The sequence below is a fragment of the Symphalangus syndactylus genome, chromosome 18, assembly GCF_028878055.3.
Source record: "Symphalangus syndactylus isolate Jambi chromosome 18, NHGRI_mSymSyn1-v2.1_pri, whole genome shotgun sequence".
Classification (NCBI taxonomy): domain Eukaryota; kingdom Metazoa; phylum Chordata; class Mammalia; order Primates; family Hylobatidae; genus Symphalangus; species Symphalangus syndactylus.
The window spans coordinates 49,048,829-49,072,165 of NC_072440.2; the positions used below are offsets into that span (position 1 = coordinate 49,048,829).

Sequence of the window (23,337 nt, forward strand, 5' to 3'; positions counted from 1 at the left end):
GGTGAATTAAGACTCAGGTATACCATATAGAAATAAATATAGAAAAAATAGTATCAAGGAGAAGAAGAAAAAAACAGTCCAAAAAGTACACAGCAAAACACAAACAAATCAAAACAGATTTCTTGCAAATAAAAAAAAGTTAAAATACTTCAGGCACAAATTGAGAAGTTTCTAAAGCATTTTTGTTTTTTGTAGGAGGAGAACTATCATGACCTCGCTAATTTTACTTGGACAAGTTTGTCTCATTCACAAAACAAAAAGTCATTATCAGGTATGAAAAAAGAAAACATAACCCTCGGGTTTCCTTGGTTTCCAAATTGTTAAATATATAAATCAACCAATACAGATGAAAGAAAGAGCAGATGAGTTGTGACGCTAAAGGAGTTGTACTGAACATTAAAATAATATAACCATGAGTTAAAGTGAGTGTTAAAATATTTATAAAACCATGCCAATGTAAAAAATCTTTAAAGAGATATTGTGAAGGAAAAATATCTCCCTTACATTCAAGGTTATATCAAAAAATAAGTATCAGAGGTAAGATTACATAAAAGCATGCTTCAGTATCATCTTACACAGATAGGGTTTGGGTGAGTAGAGATTAACCAGCCCAATTTCATTCCTAATCCTAAACAAAGTTCAGACATAAGGATTTCCTTTTCTTTTAACCACCATTAAAATAAAATCAAATTAGTACATTTCAAATCACTAAAATGAGAAAAAAGTTAGCCATATGGCAGAATATGTGGGGAAGGAGCAAGAACACATACAACTATAGGCTGAAATATTCTCCATACATTACAAATTATTCCCTTATGGCTTATTTAATGACTTGAAGACAGTCTCATGACTTAACATTAAGGTGCATAGCTATTTATAAAACTCATTGTCAACTTTATAAAAATAAATCATATACACATAGAAAACAGAAAAAACACCATGCCATTTAGCTTTCTCATTACAAGAATTGAGAAATTCCTTTTCTTATTACATATTTATATGTCTGAAATTATCAGAATAAAAATATTTTAAGCATTTATTTTTTCTTGTCCAGCATTAAATCAGTTAGAATATGTAATTTATATTATGCATTAATTAATTTAAATAGAATGTATTATGCAAAGACAGAAAACAAGTGACTAACTTTAAAAATGAAAGATTTTCCTGTATTTTATAAATTTGAAAGAACAACTATGTTTCCTATGTGAAAACAAACAGTAAATGTATATTCCCTGATATGCCTAAAGGAAAAACATGCAGACATCATAGTAACATGTGTGTCAGATTAAAGATGCCCATGATTTCACAAGGTGCTGTCTATGTTCCTGTCCCTTGATTCTGGGTGGGCTCTTCAACTGCTGTGATCAACAGAATACAATGAAAGACTCACTATGTCTTTTCCCAGTAGCTTCTACATCCTGTCTCTTGCAACGCTTGCATTTGCATCCCAGTCACCATGGTACAAGAAGTCCAAACCACATGAAGAAGCTATGTGTCGGACAGGCACTCTAGCCAAAAGCTTCAAGTGAGTCCCGAGATGACACCTGCATCAACTGCTAGCCATTTGAATGTCCAGCATCGTGTGTATCCAACCCAGTGAGGCCTTGATTTGGCCCCAGACCCACCCACACATGACTGCAAATCATGGGAGACTGCAAGCAAGAAGTGCCCAAAGAATAGTGAGAGATAAGTTTTTTTAAGCCACTAAGTTTTAAGATTTTTTTTTAAGTTAACACTACATAACTGGAACAATATAAGTAGATACAATTGTGTGTGTGTGCATGCGTGTGTGTGCATGCATGCGTGTGTGTCTCTGTGTGTGTGTGTGTGTGTGTGTGTGTGTGGTAGTAGGTAGGAAAAACCATTTTACCAAGTAAATTTTGGCAAGACTTATGATAGGGTCCTTTGTTGTAAACAGCTATCAGCTGAAATATGATAGCAACACTGTTCCTTAAAGATTCAGCAAACAAATACACTATTATAATCTCCATGTTCAAAGATAGAAATATATTGCATTAAAATTGAATCTCAGAATCAAAGAGAGAAATAATTATATCTAAGGAAAACCGAAAATATATATATTTACTGGGTTTCTACTACATGCCAAGTACTCTTTTGGGTTTTTTAAATGTTTGTGTCTCAGAAACTTGTCAGTTTCTTAAAATCTATAAAACGAAATGTTATGTTTCTGTTTCCATAAGTTATATTGGCAATAAACCGTCTTTCTTAGAATGCAAGCTTCTTTAAATACCATTATCAAGATATTTAGCACTTTTGCTCAGAACTGACAAATGAACACGCATTTTGCTTAAGGCATAGTGCACAGCTAATTAATATTCAAAATAATAAATAAAGAAATAAAACTAACCTGGGCCATTTAAATACTGTGTAAGTGAACAATGTAGTCGAACAATTATAGGTTCTGTTCGAATTACTTCCCAAGCCACAGCAATCTCCTCCTGCACAAATATATTTAAAAGATGAATTAATCATCTTTTAGAGTTCAAAATGAAAAAACAACACACAAACTTTTAAAACTTGTGTTCACAAAATGCATATAACATGAAGGCCTATAAGTTATCTCAAAACCCACTGTTGTGTGAAAATATTGGCCTTCTATGTATGAGAACTAAAAATGAACACTTAAAATATAACGTATTGCAAAAGCCCATAAATTTCAGAGACCATTAGAAAAACCAATGCAAATATATATGTTTATAAAATCGCCGCTTCTTTGACAAGTCACAGCAATTCTTCACAAAGCACCTTAACAGTCAATATGTAACTAATAGTATTATAAGACAACTGAAAATTAAATTTCCTCAAAAAATAAAATAAATGTATTTTAAATGCACCATTCATATTACATAAAATTGATACTTACATCAAGAAAGCTAACATCAATATGCAGATCAATATCTACATCATCAATGGCTCCATATTCCCTGAAAGCAAAAATTAACATTTTTTTTTTCATTTTAATGATGCTTAAAAGATGGTGTGTGTTAGGTTATTTTATTTAAAATTTTAAATCACTAATTCTCATCCTTGATTTTGACAAATAGCTCACATCAACTGTGGATATGAAATAATTAATAATCTAGTTGGCCTGTCATTTTTCTGTTTATACCACAGATATCTTTCTATTGTCTTGTACACGCACATGCATACATAAAATCAAGAGTTGCTTGGTTCACAGTTTTAAATATTCCCTGTTTTCTGTGGCAAATAGTCAATCTTCCCATATGACCGCTTTGTTTTCACTACACTCTCTGAGGATAAGGAGCTGCTTCTGAAGACAAGAAAGGAGTTTATGACACGAGGAAGGAGTATAGGGAAGACACACAATAATGCGCCCATAATTTTTCCTTCTAGTTAGGCATCAGCGGTTCAGAAACCAATCCAAGTGTTCTGCCACTTAAATGTCAGTGTTTTGATGGGCAGCTCTAAAAGTCTGATATTAAAAAAAAAAAAAAGGAACTGTAGTATATTCTACAGGAAGGAATTATGAAGAACAACTTTTGTACAGCACAGGTACTGTCACAAACCAGCATACTTCTTAAGCAAATTAAAGAATATAAAAACAAGTTTGAATATTCTCCATATATACACATCTGTATTTTTGATATTCTTATAAAATTCTGAAGTTACAAATGCTATGCATAGTGAGAGATAAAAACCACAGAAATAACTGAAATGATAAAAGTTAATGACCAATATTTACTCAGCACTGATATGCCAGAAATTGTTCCAAAGATCTTACATACATGTAATAATTTAATACAGTACTCACAAAACACCTAAGGTACTACTGCCATCTCCGCTTTACAGATGCATAAATTGAGGCCCAGAGTACTGAAGTAACTTATCAATCATCACTCTATAGCAGAGCTGAGACTTGAATACATGTATTTTAGTTAATATTCAAGAAACTAGCATTTTGTGTTGGAAACCAGGTCAAGCATTAATGGATGATCTCATTAGGTCCTCATCACAGCCTTGTGAGGTGGATAATATTACAACATTCATTTTGCAGATGAGAAAACTAAGATTTAAAGATGGGAAAAAAGTTGCCAAATGAAAAATAAGTTAGTGGGGAAGTCAGGAAGTGAATATATGTCCAACTCTAAAACTGTGTAAAGTATGGTATCTGGCATATAGTTAAGTACTCACTAAAAATTTATGTCTATTATGTATTCAAGTAATAGAATTATAATACATAATTGTGGCATTTTATAGAGTTCAGAGAAGAAACTTTTAATGATTGAAAAATTTTATGTGATTTAATGAATAAAGGAATCTACGGGATCTTTTTCTTTCTAATATAAATGACAAAAAACCAAAGCATATTAGAATATAAAGTAGCCTCTGTGCTTTCTCCATTCTCTCCTTTAAAAATACATTAAAACATTGAGCACATTTTCAACTTTTATGAAATTATACTCTTATTCTTTCGTGGTAATATCTTTAAATGTTACATAAAGAAAGGGATAAAAATGATTCGCATAGGTATTCCTTTTTAAAGACCATCAAAGCATCATAACATCTGTGCTTTGCAAACTATTTTCAAACTATTCTAAAAATCTGAAGAGGAAGGAATTCTTCCAAACTTGTTTTACGAGGCCAGCACTACCCTGATACCAAAACCAGACAAGGAAACAACAACAAAAAAGAAAACTACAAGCCAATATTCTTGATGAACACAGATGCAAAAATCCTCAACAAAATACTAGCAAACTGAATTCAATAGCCCGTTAAAAAAATCATACACCATGAGCAAGTAGGATTCATCCTAGAGAGTGCAAGATGATTCAACATATGCAAATCAATAAACGTGATACATCACATTAATGGAATCATGAAGAAAATGTTATGATCATTTCAACAGACAAAAAGCATTTGATAAAATTCAACATCACTTCATGATGAAAACTTTCAACAAATTAGCTATAGAAGGAACATAACACAATAGAAGCCAAATTTATAAACCTACAGCTGACATCATATTGAATAAGGAAAAGCTCAATGCTTTTCCTCAAAAATATGGAACAAGACAAGGATGCCCACCTTCACCACTCTTATTCAACCCAGTACCGGATGTCCTAGCCAGAGCAATCAGGCAAGAGAAAGAAATAAAGGATATCCAATTAAAAAAGAGGACGTCAAATTGTTCCTGTTTGTGGATGACATGATCATATATATATAAAACTCTAAAGGCTCCACCAAAAAAACTGTAAAACTAATAAACAAATTTAGTAAAATTGTGGGATACAAAATCAACACACAAAAAAATCAGTAGTTTCTGTACACCGATAATGAACTATCTGAAAAATAAATGAAAAATCCTATTTACAACAGCTATGAAAAATAAAATATATAGGAATAAATTAAACCAAGGAGGTGAAAGATTTCTACAACAAATAATAAAAAATTAATGAAATAAACTCAACAGGACACAAAAAATAAAAAGATAATTGCTTGTTTATGGATGGAAGAATATTATTAAAACATCCATACTCCAGCCAAAGCAACCTACAGATTCAATGCAATCCCTGTCAAAATATCAATGACATCCTTTACAGGAACAGAAAAAAAATTCTAAAATTCACATGAAAGCACAAAAGATTCCAAATAGCCAAGGCACTGAGCAAAAAGAACAAAGCTGGAGATATCACACTACCTTACAAAGCTATAGTAACCAAAACAGCATGGGACCAGTGCAAAAATAGACATGGAGACCAGTAAAACAGAACAGAGAACACAGAAATACATCCATACACTTAGAACCAACTGATTTTTGAACAAAGGCTCCGAGAACACACCTTGAGGAAAGGGCAGTGCTAGGAAAACTGTCCCTGCACATGCAAAAAAGTGAAACTAGACCCCTATCTTCATATACAAAAATCAACTTAAAGTGGATTAAAGATTTAAATGTAAGACCCAAAAATATAAAATTACTGGAAGAAAACAGGGAAAATGCTTCATGGCATTTGTCTGGCCATGGATTTCCTGAATAAGAATTCAAAAGCACTAATAACGCAAGCAAAAATGGACAAATGGGATTACATCAAACTGAAAAGGAAACAATCAACACAGTGAAGAGACAACCTACAGAATGGGTGAAAATATAACTGCAAGACATGCATCCCACGAGGGGTTTATATCAAGAATATATAAGGAACTCCAACAGTTCAAGAACAAAGACAAACAAACAAAGAATCTGATTTTAAAAGTGGCAAAAGTCCAGGTGTGGTGGCTCATGCCTGTAATCCCAGCATTTTGGGAGGTCAAGCCGGGCAGGTCTACTGGGTCAGGAGTTCGAGACCAGCCCAGCCAACATGGCGAAACCCTGTCTCTAATAAAAATTCAAAAAAATTAGCCAGGTATGGTGGCACACGCCTGTAGTCCCAGCTACTCGGGAGGCTGAGGCATGAGAATCGCTTGAACCCAGTCGGCAGAGGTTGCAGTGAGCCAAGATCGCATTATTGCACTCCAGCCTGGGTGACAGAGTAAGACTCTGTCCCAAAAATAAAAATAAAAATAAAAGGCAAAAGACCCGAATGTGCATTTCTCAAAAGACATACAAATGGCCAACGGGTACATGAAAAAATGTTCAACATCACTAATCATCAGGGCAATGCAAATCAAAACCACAGTGAGATACCACTTCACTCCAGTTAGAACGGCTGTTAGCAAAAAGATTAAAAAATAAAAAATGCTGATGTGGATGTGGAGAAAAGGGAATCCTTTTGCACTGCTGGTGGGAATGTAAAGTGGTATAGCCATTATGGAAAACATATGAAGGTTCCTCAAAAAATTAAAAATAGAACCACCATGTGACCCAGCAGTTCCACGATTGGACATTGAACCAAAGGAAATGAAATCAGTCTGTCCAAGAGATATCTGTGTCCCCATGTATACTGCAACACTATTCGCAATAGCCAAGATGCAGAATTAACCTAAGTGTCCATTAACAGATGAATGGATAATGAAATGTGGCACACATACACAATAAAATACTGCTCAGCCATAAAAAATGAAGGAAATCCTGTCATTTGCAGCAACTGGATGAACCTGGAGGACACTGTGGTAAGTAAAGTAAGCCAGGAAAAGAAAGACAAACACTGCATGATGTAAATCATTTGCAGAATCTAAAAAAAGCTGATCTCATTGTAGTACAGGGTAGATTACCAGAGGTTGGGAAGCATAAAGGGAAAGATGATGAGGAGGAGAAATTGGTCAACGGGTACAAAATTACAGTTCAATAGGAGAAATAAGTTATAGCACAGTAGAATGACTATGGTAAACACTAGTATAATATATATTTCAAATTAACCAGAAGAAGGGATTCTTGATGTTCTCACCTTCTCACCACAAAAAGATCAATGTTTGTGGTGATGGATATACTAAACACCATCATTTGACCATTACACAGTGTATATATGTATTGAAACATCACACTGTAAACCACGAATCTGTACAATTATTATGTGTCAATTAAAAATAAAATTTTAAAAATTGTGTAAAGCATAGTATCTGGCACTAAATAAAAATTTCTATCTATCCACTACTCAAGTAATAGAATATAATCCCTTTTATAGGGTTCAGAGAAGAAATTTGTACTGATTAAATGGTTTTATGTAATTTAATGAGAAAAGGAATGTGGGAGATTTGTTTGCTTTTTGATATCTATGACCAAAATAATGTCAGCATATCCAAATATAAGGTAGCCTGTGTGCTTTCTCAGTCCTCTCCTTAAAAATATATTAAAACATTGGTCGGGCGCAGTGGCTCACGCCTGTAATCCCAGCACTTTGGGAGGCGGAGGTGGGTGGATCACTTGAGGTCAGGAGTTTGAGACCAGCCTGCCCAACATGGTGTAACCCCATCTCTACTGAAAATACAAAATTAGCCAGGCATGGTGGCAAATGCCTGTAGTCTCAGCTACTCGGGAGGCTGAGGAAGGAGAATTGCTTGAACCCAGGAGGTGGAGGTTGCAGTGAGCCAAGATCGTGCCATTGCACTCCAGCTTGGGCAACAAGAGCAAAACTCCATCTCAAAAAATAAATAAATGAATACATTTATTATATATATGTGTGTATATATGTGTGTGTATATATATATAGAGAGAGAGAGAGAGCACATTTCCATTTTTAAGGAAATTGCACTTTTTATTCATGGTAATATTTTTATAGATTACATAAATAAATGAATAAATATTTACATAGGAATTAATTTTTAAAAACCGTCAAAGCATCAATAATGTCTGTACTACATGATAAACATTAATCTGAAAGGATAAGATTATGTGCAAATTTCGATAAGAAAGTATACAGAAACTATGACAAGAATAAGGGCCAAGCAAATGAACACTTTCATGTCTGCCTCTAGTTCAGGGTACAGCAAGCATTTTCTGTGAAGGTGAAGACAGCAAATATTTTAGGATTTTCAGGCCACATACAGTCTCTGCTGCATTCAGCTTTTCTTTTCTTTTCTTTCTTTCTCTTTCTTTCCTTCTTTCGTTTTCTTTCTCCTTTCTTTCCTCTTTCTTTCTTTCTTTCCTCTTCCTCCCTTCCTTCCTCCCTCTCTCCTTTCTTCCTTTCCTTTTCTTTCTTTCTTTCTCTTTCTTTTTCTTTCTTTCTCTTTCTTTCTTTCTTTCTTTTTCTTTCTTTCCTTCTTTCCTTCTCTCTTTCTTTCTCCAACCCTTTTAAAAAGCAAAACCGTTTATAGTTCACAGATCTGTTCAAAACCAACCTCACAGCCCAGTGGTCATAATTTGAATGACCCTGAACACTGGCAAATATTTAATAAATAAAACTGTGAGGCATGTAAAAAGAAAGAGCCACTAAACTGAATGATGAGGAAAGATGATGAATGATGTTCAAGAAAAGTTTCAGGAGTGTGAAGGGGCCCTGTCTACAACCACACTTCGCTCACAGAAGTTAATCCTAAGAGAATAATAACAAATATATTCAAAGTCTTACCTACAGCCATGTGTGTAAGAGCAGAAATTGAGAAAATAGATATAGAATAATAAGGAAACAGTTAAGTAAACTATAGCATGTTGACAGGAGAAAAAATTGCCCATTAGTGAAGGAGTCGATACAAAAATATTCATATCCTGGGGGAAATGTTGCAAATATACTGACAAGCAGATTACCAAAAAAGCACGGAAGCTAAAATGATATTTTTAAGAAAATAGAAACAGGAAAATCAAGAGTAAAAACAGTACTTATATATCAACTCTAAATTGTGTGTAAACTTATTTTATGAAAAATGTTATGTATTTTCTAAAAACATATGCCTACTTTTTCTGATTAAAAAGGTAATACAGGCTCATTATATAAAATGTGACAAATTTTTAAATGCACAAAAATAATCTGTCTTATCACCATACAGAGATGATTCTTTTTGCTTATATCTCATTCCAGTCTCTTCCATGTATACAAGAATTATACAGTGTAATATATAAAGATTGTGGTTCTGTTCTTTCACTTCTTCTATCATCAGCTGTTTTTCCCATATTGCATTATATTTTATATAATACAATACATAATTTTATAATATAAAATATAATATAAAATTATGGATTTTGTATAATATAAAATTTTATAATGTAAAATTTTACAATTTTATACTTAATTGTATAATAAAATACTTCCTTTTTATTTTTTTACACTATAAATATTGGTAAACAGCAACTGGGTAAAAAAAATCTATGTGCATCTGTCTTCTCTTAGAATAACTTCTTGAATTACTGGGTTAAATAAACATTGTAACCATATTTGGGATTCTTGATGTATGTTGTTTAATTACTGTTTTAAATGGTTATAGCAACTTCTAATTACACCAGCCAGGTTATCACAGTGACCTTTTCCTACATTCTCATCATCATCAGATATTTTTTTTCTCCCATCTTTGCCAACTTTATGGGAGGAAAACAACTTTTTTTTTTCTTTTGAACTTATTTACATTGGCAAAACACTGGTATGTTTACAGGCAGGAAGATTAAAAAAAAATCAGTGCGATCCTTATCTACAACTGTTTTCTCCATAAATAGTTTTTCAGATTACTTCAACAGAATTTACCATAAAGGAATAATCAGAATGTGCATAACCTCTTGTGAATTTCTAAGTATTTTGTATATGATTTCTTAAATGACGTTTTGGTTAAAAGTATCTTCCCAATTTCTAACACTCCAAAAAAAGGAAATAAAAGGTTGCAAGTGTTCCTCTTCTTCACCATAGCAGAGCATGAATAAAGAATTTTAAGGAGGCAGAGGCCCTAAAGGTTTGCAATTAACTGGATTCTGCAGGTGTAGATCTATAAATAGTTATACTTTTGTCTTTGTATGCCAGATTTCAAAGAACTCACAAATGACGCTGTGTATATGCAAACCCATTTCCGTTGTGATGCCCTTTTTATATAATGCCAGTAATTTCATATTTCCCACTGAGAGATTACAAAGCATGATTACAGTTTGTCCAGATGCAGCGACCCAGTCATCAGGATTGCTTCTATATCTGAATAACTTTCAGTGGCCCAGGATCTCATGAATAGCAAATGCAGAATCAAGTTGAATGCTTGAAATATGACTACAACTTGAATTGTGAAGCTAGATATCTGATTGTGTCCTGAATGCAGTATTCGGTATATAATAACTCAAAATAATTTCACATGCTGCCTATATTTATTCACCGTGAAAAGATCACATCAAATTGATGAATTCGAATAACATGAGGGAAACAATATAAAAATGATCTAATGAAATTGCTTCATCCTGGTGTGAAAAGAATGCCTCCACAAATGTTCTTTCCCGACATGTAGTGACACTTAAATTCAGGGTGAGCTACTCTTTTAATCTACATTTCCTGAAATCTGGTAATTTGATTTTGGATATTTAAATGTGACTTAGTTCATTTAAACATATACGTATAAAGTTTTTTTTCTCAATGAATATGGACTTTTGAGCCACTGTGTTAGAATTCTTAGCAATTTGTTCTCCTATTTTTAATGGAACTACTCAAGACAATATCCTCACTCATGAGACACTCACATACACACTTACAATAGATTAAATGTTGGAGCATCTACGTTGGTCCTCTTTTATCTATAAAACTTTAGCTTATTCTTTACACTGTTATGATGTTTTATAATGCAACCTGATCAAAATCAGCAGTCACTGTGTTGGTTATGAAAATATATTTCAGATATCTAGCCTTCCCTTATTAACTGTGAGGGAACACACACACACACACACACACATATATATATATATATTATGTATATACACATACATGCATGCATGCAACTCTACCACATGTTCCTAGGAAGTAAGCCTCTATTGCTACTTGCTTATTTCTTCTTTCAACAACTGGATGGTTATATTTTGAGAAGACAGATATTTTGTGAAGATACATACACCTTCCCATGTCATCTGAAACTCAACAGCTTGCATGTCTATCTCCGCATGCCTACTCAATGTGTGGTTTTTGCCCAGCGTGGGAGAGATGTTTGTGAATGGGCCAAGAAATATGCAAACTCAGTAATCAGGAAGAAATTCTGGCAGATTAAAGCATTTGCAAGACTGTGTCCAAGGTAGCTATAAATTTCTCTAAAGAACAACAGGGCTGAGAAAAATTTAAAAATTAGATCCAGATAAGAAAGGAAGCTCATGTAAAATTGTGCATAAGAGGTACAGTATAAACAACTGCTACAACTCTGCAGTCAGCTTAAAAATCCTCAGTTGTGCTAGGAGAAAGCCCTTGCGTTGGGAGTAGTGGTTAGCATCTAGGATCTAAGCACCTGAAGCTTACACCTAGATTATGTCCCCATGTTTTGGGAAAATGCTCTCTCCTTCCTTTCCCCTCTGTGCCTCCTGTCATCACTTCCCTGATTTTCAGAGTCAGACTGTTTTTATTCTTTGGCTTGGAGGCAGAGTGTGAAGACTCAATATGATAGAAAGGAGATTACAAAACATTCAATCCAAGATCTTTTTTTGATGAATGATATACATCTATGTAGGCTAAGGTATGTTGTGGTAATAAGCATTCTCAAAATCTCAGTGGCTCAAAACGAAAAAAGATTTATATCTCACTCCTACCTTATTGTTAATATAGAATTGGGGGTTAGGGAAGGGCAGCTCACTGTCGTCACTAAGGGGCCCAAGGAAGCAGAGCTGAGGGGACATGGGAACTAACACACTAGCACTTAGCTCACATATGACTGGCCAAAATTAGTGATATATCCATGCCTAACATTAAAGAGTGCGAGGAAATACAATCCTACCATAAGACAGAACAGGAGAACCAGAAGATATGTAAGCAGTCCTACTGGCCACTACAAATGAGAATCCAGAAATCCAGAGAATTTAAAGCAGTGCATTCTGAGGTATGCACTTTTTTCTTTCCTTTCATTTACCATTTTTGTTTTTTAAAGGAGATATATGTTTGGTGGATATGAGTAACGTGATACAGGTTCCTCAAGCCACCCCAAATCCTCAGAATGCTCGTTTCCCAAACGTTACCCTCAAAAGGCCCAATTACAATTGTCTGTACACAAAAAGTGATCGAAATAGTCACAACAGTTGACTATTCACAATAGAACAGTCACAATAGAACAGTCACAATTTTAGAAGCTTCCAGCCTACATCAAGCATTAGTCACAATAAAAAGGTTAGACTATTACTCATACGACTTAAATTTTCTAAATGAAAGATGGCATGATCATAAGGCAAAGAATATTTTATATTAAATGGAAGTTTTAAATTTCACAAAGAAACTATCAGAATCATTTCTTTCCTAAACAAATATGAATTTTCTGATCTGTAATTCCCTTTCTAAAAATACCAATTTCAATTTATTTTCCAATGACACTGATCAATTTTATTTTCATAAATATATAGGGAGGTGCATTTACAATGAAAAACATAAAATGTGTTTTGTTGAATGATTCAAGATGAGACTTATTCAGACTGATCATAAAGTTCATGTTGCCCCAAGACCTAACTCACTTCCTATACAAAAGACTATAAATCAGAATTATCATCAATGTTTACATGTATGATTCAACAGCCAGTAGTAGGCTTTTGGATAGTATGGCGAGGTAGAATTGTCATTACCTACTTCAGTAATATATCTATCATCACTCACTTTTTCTACACCTTCTTTCAGCCTTCTTTAAGAGAATTTTGCCTCAACAATCTCAGGATTTTGCCTAGGCAATCTCAGTTACTTCTATCTCTTACAGAGAACGTAGATGTGGTTAGCTGCCTTTCTCATTAGACGTTGCTTTAAAAAAAAAAATTATTCCTAATAGCCTGTTGTGCATATTGAGTTACTTTTGCTCTTCAAACTTCATTAAGTTCTTGTAAGCCCCAATTAAGTAAAAGAACAGCTAATTAGAACAGTCTGTTTTCAACACACTTAGAACTTTGCAAGGAAGATGATTTCAAGACCTTCTGCCTAACTACCCACCTCTTTTCCCTTGAATCCAAGCCTAAAGTATTTGAGACTAGACAGTAAATTCATTCCCATTTAAGTAAATCAAACTAGTCCTGCTCTGATTCACCTTTGTACCATGAAGACTATAGGAAGTTATTTATTTTGGAAATATCCTCTACAGCTAGAGAAAATCTAGAGTAGGCAGGAACGTGGCATACATTCATTAAGATTTAAACTGGATCAAAACTATTACAAGTGAAAAAGGTAAGGGGAAAAAATTCAAAACACTGATACGACTTTAGATACTTCATTTGACTGAATTTCCAAATATTTTTTAATCTAATTTCAGCAGCTAACAATTATCACTAACTTAATTAATAATAGAAAATACTAATACAGACTGTCATAGGTACTTAACAAATGCTTGGTGAAGAAACAAAAAAAGACCTTCATCTATACATGGCAATATGACTGGGGCCTAGACAGCATGGAAAGATGTTTTAGAAAAATATTTAACTATAGAAGAAATCAACATGTGCTAAAGTTGTCCACTAAACAAAAATATTTTTTTCTTTCTTTCTTTCTTTCTTTCTTTATTTATTTATTTTGAGACAGAGTTTCGCTCTTGTTGCCCAGGCTGGAGTGCAATGCCACGATCTCGGCTCACTGCAACCTCCGCCTCCTGATTTCAAGTGATTGTTCTGCCTCAGCCTTCTCGAGTAGCTGGGTTTACAGGCACCTGCCACCATGCCCGGCTAATTTTGTATTGTTAGTAGAGAGGGGGTTTCTCCATGTTGGTCAGGCTGGTCTCAAACTCCCAACCTCAGGGGATCTGCCTGCCTTGGCCTCCCAAAGTGCTAGGATTACAGGCGTGAGCCACTGCGCCCAGCAAGCAAAATATATATTTCAAATAAAAAGAAGTTGAAGTCTATGTTGTATTATGATTGTTAGTTATATCCCATAGACATATTTTGGTGTATATAGAGATGTAGATTATTGTGCTTAAAATTAAAGTTTTAAGCTTTCAAGCAAAGTTCAATTACTGTTAAAAAAAAAATAAAGAAAAAAAGACAGCCATTGTTTTGGACTATGTATTGATAGTCCCAATTGCCTTCTTCATATATTCATTCTATAACACTTATAAATATGCATATTACCTAATCTGGAGCCATAACAGAGATCAATGTGAAATTATTGCAGCTAATTTGCTAAAACTTTGAAGTTTGCAAAGACTTGCTTTTCCAAATATAATCCCAACACTTTCACTCAATTGTAGCCTAATATACCTACATGAATAGAACAGAGACAGTCTGGGTACACAATCCCAGTTTATCTTAGGCTGCAGATGGTAGGGAGTTTCTGTTTCTGCAGTTAAAATAAAATGTTTGGCAATTATAAATTACAGCTGTGCTGTACTTCCCAATTAAAATTATTTGTTTGCCCTCTCAAAATATGCATATGTCCATTGAAGAAGTTACAACCAGATAATATGAATGTCTTTTTTCAGATGGTGCCACTGAAAACCATCAGGAAGCCGGCAGCCTATATTTCATGCATGTCCCATGCTACACTAGGTACCAGAATACATGAAGAATTAAAAACCAAACCAAAACAAAATGAACGAGAAAAAGCACTGCCCAACCATTCACTGAATTCAGTCTAGAGGGAGAGACGTAAGCCAAATAATTAAAAGACATGAGACGAATAATAAGCAAGGTTAAGAGCCAAATGTGATGGGAGTCCAGAGAACAGAGTAACTTATCTGCACTGGAGATTCCAAGAAGGCTCAGAGAGAAGCTGACCCATGGACTGGGGCTTAAATAGAGACAGCAGTGGGATTTGAAGAGACGCATTCCTTGATCAAAGAATTGCTTATGCAAATGCCCAACGTGAAGAGGGAATATGACATATCTGGGTAGTCTGGGTGCATAAAGGGGCCATACTGAGGTCAGGCTACGAAAGGGGTCTGGAATTCCATGGAGACTTCGAGACTACACTGTAGGCAAAGAATGGAAATCTGAAGTAACCAGAGCTGACTCCTGGAAACTATTATGGTGGCAGAAAAAGCTTTTTCTTACATTAAGGAGAAAAAAGAAAAGTAAGGATGGTGGGGTCTTCTGAATTATTAAAAGCAATAAAAATGATGTGTAAATTTATCACCAAATAATATATTAGGTAACTACAGAATAAAATACATTATCATTCAAACAAGTACTGTGCAAAGTCACATCTTTTTTTTTTTTTTTTTAGGGACCAGATGACAATGTAATTTGGATACCAGTGGGTAGGCATCATTTACTTTTATCCTTCACAAGCATGTGGCCATGATTTACGATAACAACATGGGCCCACCTGGCCAAATCTATTCTAGGAATTAATTATGACACTACTTAAGATTGATATGTCTTCAAACTAACTCTCCAAAATAATTTTTAATGCAATCAATGTAATCTTAAACCACATGTATCAAAAAATAGCCATAAATATGTCATTTTGTATAAGGATAAACAGTAGACTCTTTCTAAAACACTTTAAAATACAATTAAAACCCCAAATTTTTCCTTTAATTTAAATTACTCCAAAAGTAAATTTCAATGACTTACCATAAAACTTTAATTTTATTCACCAGTGATACTTATTTACCTGAGAGAAACTGCATGTGGCCCATATAGCTCTCTAACTGCTGACAAATCAGCTTCCAGTTGTGGGTGCTTGTACAATTCCCCATCATAGTTCACCTGATGAAAAGGGATAATTTAAAAGTGTCTCAGAAGTGAAGAGAATCAAAAACTTAAGCAACCTTTTGAGACAGGTCTCCCTGTGCGTTTTGCCATGGGCATTTTTAGCTTCATTAAAGTAATATATTCACTAATATCCTTAGGTTCACATATGACTAGAAAAATTGATTACGGTTGGAACTTAAAGTTAGTTTATATTAATACAAAGAAAAAGCAAATGTAAAAAACTAGTGAAGTGTCTGGCAGATAATCTAAAAAACTTCTAGAATGAACATCAAGACTTAAGAAAAGCATTTACTTCCCCTCTGTAAGAATTAGTTGTGCAAACAAAAATCAAACAGGAATGATTTTGCGTAATGTTAAAATGTTATACTGGTAAAGGAATCATTTCGTTGGGAAAACTATCTCATTGCTGGAAAAGCATTCCTGGAGACAGGAAAACCCGTTTTATTACATCCATCTCTCTGTAGCCTTGCACATGCTTGACTGACAAATTACTGATTTTTCATTCTGAATAAATAAATTCACTTGCATTCTTTTACATAATTTTGGCTTTAATGTCCTTCTTTAACATATTACCCTTCCATTATACTATCCAACTCATAAAGCACATTTGCTTAAGGAGTTTATAGAAACAGAACCACATATTATACAGCCACACCCTAAAATCAATTGCTCAGTTTTAAATTTTAACGTTATCCTGAAAAATTCTGATGAGTTCTTTTATATATGTGGCTAGGCTATTCTCATATATTTAAATTATGATGATTCTTCATAACAATTTTTCAACACCAAGAATTCAATGGCAGTGAATACAAATAAACAAATGATGAAGATGCTCAGTAATTTGGGCCCATCAAATTTAATAAAGGTTAACCAGCTTCTATTTAAAACTAACAATATACACTTTTATTACAAGTGTCATTATCTCAGAATAGTGACCGAACACAACATGCTTAAGAAATTCACGTCAAAAGCATAATAAAATACTATCTGCAAAATTTCTGTAATGAATTAAGATGACTTCAATGTAAATAAATGATTACAATTAAAAGGACTGCAGGGGAACCTTAATTTCTAAAAATAGGTAGAAAATGTACAAAGATAAATTATATAGATTTTCTAGTTAGTTACAGAACCCTGAACAACACACAAGTCCCTTAACTCTCAGGCACAGATTACCACTAGGACAACATGGCTATTAGAACTTTAGGACTAGGTATTTGGAAGACCAGGTTTCCTTACCTGCCCTCCGTAATAAAATTCTTCAGAATCATTGTCACCTTCAGAATCTTCCTCCACTGTACTATTCTGTCTTGACTCCTTAAAATAATAAAGAAAACAATTTAATGGTCAAATTATTTTACCCTTCTAAAATAGCAAGTGACTATAATAGGCAGGTCTTGAGCATATATTATGGATTTTATATATAAAACATTCTTGGTGCAGTAAAATCCCAAAACAAAAGGTAGTGGGAGACAAATGGCTTTGTAAGTGTATTCAGCAGCACATCTGTTTTAAAAGTTCTCTTTCACTGATTTTATAGGAAATGCACAATTCAATATTTGATGTATATTAAAAACTTATGTATAATCAATTATACCTTCAGTTTTGCTCTGATAAAACATTTGGCAAGCTTATACTAATTCAATTTTATTAAAAACCTCCTCAGCATTATTTGTCCCAGGCTGTTCTCACTTCCCCTGCCAACTCTAAACAATGGTATGAAAAAAAGAAACTTTAAATGCACTAATATATAATCAAATTATGAAAATAAATGTGAAACATATTATGAGAATTTTGATATACAGAAATTATTTGTTTCAGAATTCAGATTTCAAAAGGGTATTTAATTTAATATGCTTCAACTTGAAGTTTGAGTTTCTAATTAACTGAGCCACATCTGCCATGTGTCTGAAGTACAAACAATGAAAATTCATGGGGGTATTCCTATCACTGGCCCTATTAACACAGGAGAAATGTAGGTATTTGGACACAGGAATCCATTCATCCAGTGTTTTGTAACCATCCCGAAACTTCTACACTGAATTTCAAGTTCTTAAGGAAAACAAACAAACAAAAAAATATGCAAAAGGAAATTTGGGTTTTATAAGATTCTAACCATTTCTAGTTTCAGCAATCCTTTTGTTCAACCAATAATTCTCAATGTGGATAAAGAAGGGAACAATGAATGGGGCAACACTAACAGGAAGAGGCAGGTTGGATCAAATGCGTAATTTTGAAAGCAAAGAATTGCTGGTCCCATTGCACTCATTTTGTTTGTTTAATATCCTGATATTTATTTATAGATTCAAGTAAAGTCTTTGGAAACGGAGAGAAAAGATGAGTTTGTGTTTTTAAATACTGACAGAAAATAAGACTATGTACAACCTCAGTGTTACTTTGGCTAAAGAAATCATCTTTTAAAATTTTAAGGATCTCATCAAAATTACGTATAGCCATGTGCTATATATATATCAGTTACATAATGTTCCTCAGCTAATTACAGTGCTTGATGAAAGAATACAGAATAAATTAAGCTTTATATACATTTTATTTAGATTTAAACCAGACATTTCTTTCTTTGATTTTAAACGGAACTTTCTTCTCAGAGTTAATTTTAGGCCACTTCCTACCATACCAAACACCCCTGAGCCATTAGCTTGAGTTTCATTCACCATATACCATTTTAGTCTCACTAATGATGCTATTAACTACAAATACCCAGTAAATTTTAAATATATCTATACTGTTCCAAGAAAATAAAAAATATAATTTACATACCTCCCCATTTTCCTTTTGTAATTTGGATTTTATTGATAAGCAACAGTTAATGTCATTCGTTTTTCTTAATTCTGAAAGAAAGTTATAATTAAAAAAATATTATGGTACTTAGTATGCTATTTACCAAGCATTCATAAGTTTTGGTATAAAACCACCCTTTAGGTGATTCCATCTTCTTTGAAAAAGAATTAAGGGATATTTTGAAATCATGTCATGTTGAAGAGTTACACAATACGCAAGCTATTCTGATTTTTCACTGTGCAGAAAGATGTGATTAAACTAAACCACCACTTTACAAATTCCTTCAGCTCTCACTCTATATTTCATGGTATCTTCATTGCTGTAAGTGTGGTTTTAAAATGTTCAGTCTGTCACTATGAAGGAAAATATTTTTACAACAGCAATGTCAGCATAATACATTTACACAGAATTTTTTTACAACTACTTTAAATTTATGCATTTACAAAATTGTTAAAAAATATACTTTAGACAGAAAATTTGTATGGAGACTGGATTTATAGATACGGAAGACAAATACCTGTTACTGGCTAAATGAAACAAGCAAACAAACAAACAAGGATAATGCAATTTAAAAAATTAACCTAGTATAAAAAATACTACTACTATTACCTGTTGCTATTCTATGAAAAATTACTGGTATTGGCTCTGTGGTAACTAGCACATCTTCATCATTCTCTGAACTTGACACATATGTATTATCTGCAAAAAAAAAAAAAAGATAATTAAACGCATAAGTTTAAAAAATACATCCTTTACAAAAATAATAGCTAATTTATATGCATATCACTTTAGTTCCAACTCTCATAAAGCACACACTACTGTTTGATTAAACTCAAAAAATATGATAAAGTAAATTGCAAATTTATGTGTGAAATAATTGTAAATAGTCTCTTTAAAGACATTTGTATCTCCTGGTGAAATACAGATTTTGAATAGACTATCCAGGTACATCTCTAATATCCCTTATGGCAATGAATCGTTTGGATGCAACTGGGTGCCTTAACTCACTGGACAGGGTCCTTCCCAATATCAGCGTCTACTATAGGAAGCAGGGTTAGTGAGTGCAGAGAGAAAACTAAAGAACAGCATTTGTTGCAATAAAAAAAAATTTATTAGTGGGCCAGGCGCAGTGGCTCACACCTGTAGTCCCAGCTCTTTGGGAGGCCTAGGCAGGCGGGTCACTCAAGGTCAGGAGTTTGACACCAGCCTGGCCAACATGGTGAAACCCCCATTTCTAAAATAAAAAATAAAAATAAGGAAAGATTCATTATCAAATCATTCAAAAATTTGTGCTGAAGACTTTGTTGTAAATCATACCTTCCATATTGCTCTAATACATATTTTTAAATTGATAAAGTCTCATAATTATCATTCTTCCATGAATTAAATTAGCTACATGCATTATACAAGTTGAGTGCACAAAACACTAAATTAGTCCACAGGGTCCTTAAATTTCTTATTCACTATTTGTTTCCTCTTTAAAAAAATAACACTTTTATGAGTTTAGCACTCTTTCCCTAATGAATACAGGTCTCCAAGTCTATGGTAATACAATTCTTAGGTATTTATTTTTCTTTGCTCATTGATGATTGCAAGGCATCTCTCAGAAGAGCTTTTTCACCCACACTTCATCAATTCATTAATAATGGTCCTATAATGCACCCATCAATGACCTACTAAATAGTATAAAATAACATGAACACATAATAGAAGAATGGATCAATTTCTGCTAGGAGAAATTAGTTGTTCTTATGACACAGGGAATGCACATTAAAAGATATTTTTGAGTCCAGTTTTCATAATATTGTGTCGGTACAATGAGAACACAATTTTTAATTAATACATCTCTAAGTCATTATTTCCAAAGAAACATCTGTAGCATTCTTAGCCTCGAGTAATGAGTGAATGATAGTGATCTGTATGTACAGGTTAGCTGCAAAAGATTCTCAACAGACCTGAGGCTTTAACAGTCAGGGAGCTAAGCAAGAGTGGATATGAATTAGATTTGAGACAAAAGATGTTTGCCTCATTATTTGGATTAGTGCAATCACAAATTTTGCTTTATTTAGTTTTCCAATATTTTCATGGAGGATGTGAGGTTTTCATGCTTATCGAGTGGGACCACAGATTAAGAAACTGGTTTAATATAAACTTAATTATTATCTCATTAGATGAGACTTTGATCACTTATCTAGAGTCTCTTCTGCCAGTAACCTCACACTTTCAGTAAGTATCAAAAATGCCTATTAGAGTCAATTTCTTTTTATTATGTCTTAAACCCTCACTCAGAGTCTCACTGATTTGAAGTCGGTTGCTACTTAATATAAAACCTAATTATCTGTTTTCCCTGTGCACAATAGATTCCCTGGAGCTAATATTTAGGAGAAAAAGAGTATTCGAAGGCAGCATTAGAACAACAGAAGCAAAAGCTGGCCACCAAGTAGAAGGGAAGATCCAGAAGAATCCATCAGATGGATAGCATCATGCAATTTCACAGTATCATGGAATGACGAAGATTTTACTAAAACACCAAGAGGCAAGTAAATTAAGACATTATGTTTAAGAAAACAGGGGAGTGAATAACTAAATAGAAAGGATTTTCTATCAAAACGGCTTACATAAAGTGTCAACATTGGGAGACAGTGAGATTTGATTCAAGAGAATATAATTTGGTAACTATAAGTTGCACAGGCTAGACAGCATTATGCCTTCAAACATATTTTCTGAAAGATTTTGTATAGTTTGTATTTTGATTAGTGTTCTGGCATTAGAACACATGTAATTTCTTATTTTGGCTTAATTTGCCCCAAATAAAAAGGTTTCCAGGTTTTATGACATTATTTATTAAATTGCCATTGTTACATAATAGGCTGGATCAGATCACAGAGATAGACCCAATTCATGATCAGAAACATAGAACAGGAAAGAAAGCACATCAAATCTAGAAACTGGTTCAATTATTTGAAAGAATTCACTTCACTCTGAATTCAAAGCACTCTGTTCTCTTTTTGGAAGATTTTTGATTGTTAATTTGATCTCCTTACTGATTATTGGCCTGTTTTTTTTTTTTTTTATGATTCAGTCTTGATAGGTTGCATGTCTCTAGGAATTTATCTATTTCTTCTACTTTACCCATTTTAGCAATCCTTTTGAGATCCAGAGGAAATGGAACCAGTATCTTGAAGCGGTATCTCCACCACCATGTTCATTGTGGCATTATTCACAATAGCTAAGAAGTGGAAACAACTTAAGTGTTCATCAATGGATGGTTGCATAAAGAAACTGAGGTACACACATACAACAGAATATTACATTCAGCAACTGAAAAAGAATGAAATCCTGCCATCTGAAACAACATGGATGAACATGGAGGACGTTATGCCAAGCGAAATAAGCCAGACAACACAGAAAGATAAATACTGCATGATTTCACTTCTATATGGAATCTAAATAAGTTCAACTAGTATAAGCAGAGAATAAGAACAATGGTGGCCAGGGTTTGGGGGACACAGCGAGATGTTAGCTAAAGGGTACAAACTTTCAGTTAAAGCTATAAAATGAACAAGTTCTGGGGCCTAATGTATAACATGGGTGGTGATGGATATGTTAATTAATTTGATCATGGCAATCACTACACATGTATACATATATCAAATAATCACGTTGTATACCTTGAATATATTCAATCTTTATTTGACAATTAAATATTTTAAGATTTAGAAAAATCTAGACACTACTGCCAACTAGCTATTGATCTCCTTTAGCCTAAGCCACAGTTTTAGCTATAAAATGAGAGGTTTCATCATGATCTTTGATGATCACCCCATCTGTATGAATCCATTCTGTTGGCTCTTTGTTGTTGCTTAATTACTTCTAAATCTTCCTCAAATTATTTTGATATTTGTAAAAATAGCATATTTGTTTAGAGGAGAATGAGGAGCGTAAAAAGGGTTAAAGAAAGGACTTAAAGTAACAGAATGAGTCAGTGGCAGAATAAGAATGGGATGTATCTCAAAATAATAAGAGCTATTTATGACAAACCCATAGCCAATATCATACTGAATGGACAAAAACAGGAAGCATTCCCTTTGAAAACTGGCACAAGACAGGGATGCCCTCTCTCACCACTCCTATTCAACATAGCATTGGAAGCTCTGGCCAGGGCAATCAAGCAGGAGAAAGAAATAAAGGGTATTCAACTAGGAAAAGAGGAAGTCAAATTGCCCCTGTTTGAAGATGACATGATCGTATATCTAGAAAACCCCATCGTCTCAGCCCAAAATCTCCTTAAGCTGATAAGCAACTTCAGCAAAGTCTCAGGATACAAAATCAATGTGCAAAAATCACAAGCA

At 33.7% G+C, this 23,337-nt stretch overlaps 1 protein-coding gene across 1 annotated transcript in view; it reads right to left on the reverse strand.

Moving 5' to 3' along the window:
• Positions 1-23,337, reverse strand: part of PARP8 (poly(ADP-ribose) polymerase family member 8) — a 190,625-nt gene that overhangs the window by 72,820 nt on the left and 94,468 nt on the right. The window contains 6 exon segments of the mRNA XM_055254311.2: positions 2,369-2,459; positions 2,885-2,945; positions 16,086-16,180; positions 17,426-17,503; positions 18,965-19,035; positions 19,595-19,684. Coding sequence (XP_055110286.2) covers positions 2,369-2,459; positions 2,885-2,945; positions 16,086-16,180; positions 17,426-17,503; positions 18,965-19,035; positions 19,595-19,684 — 486 coding nt within the window.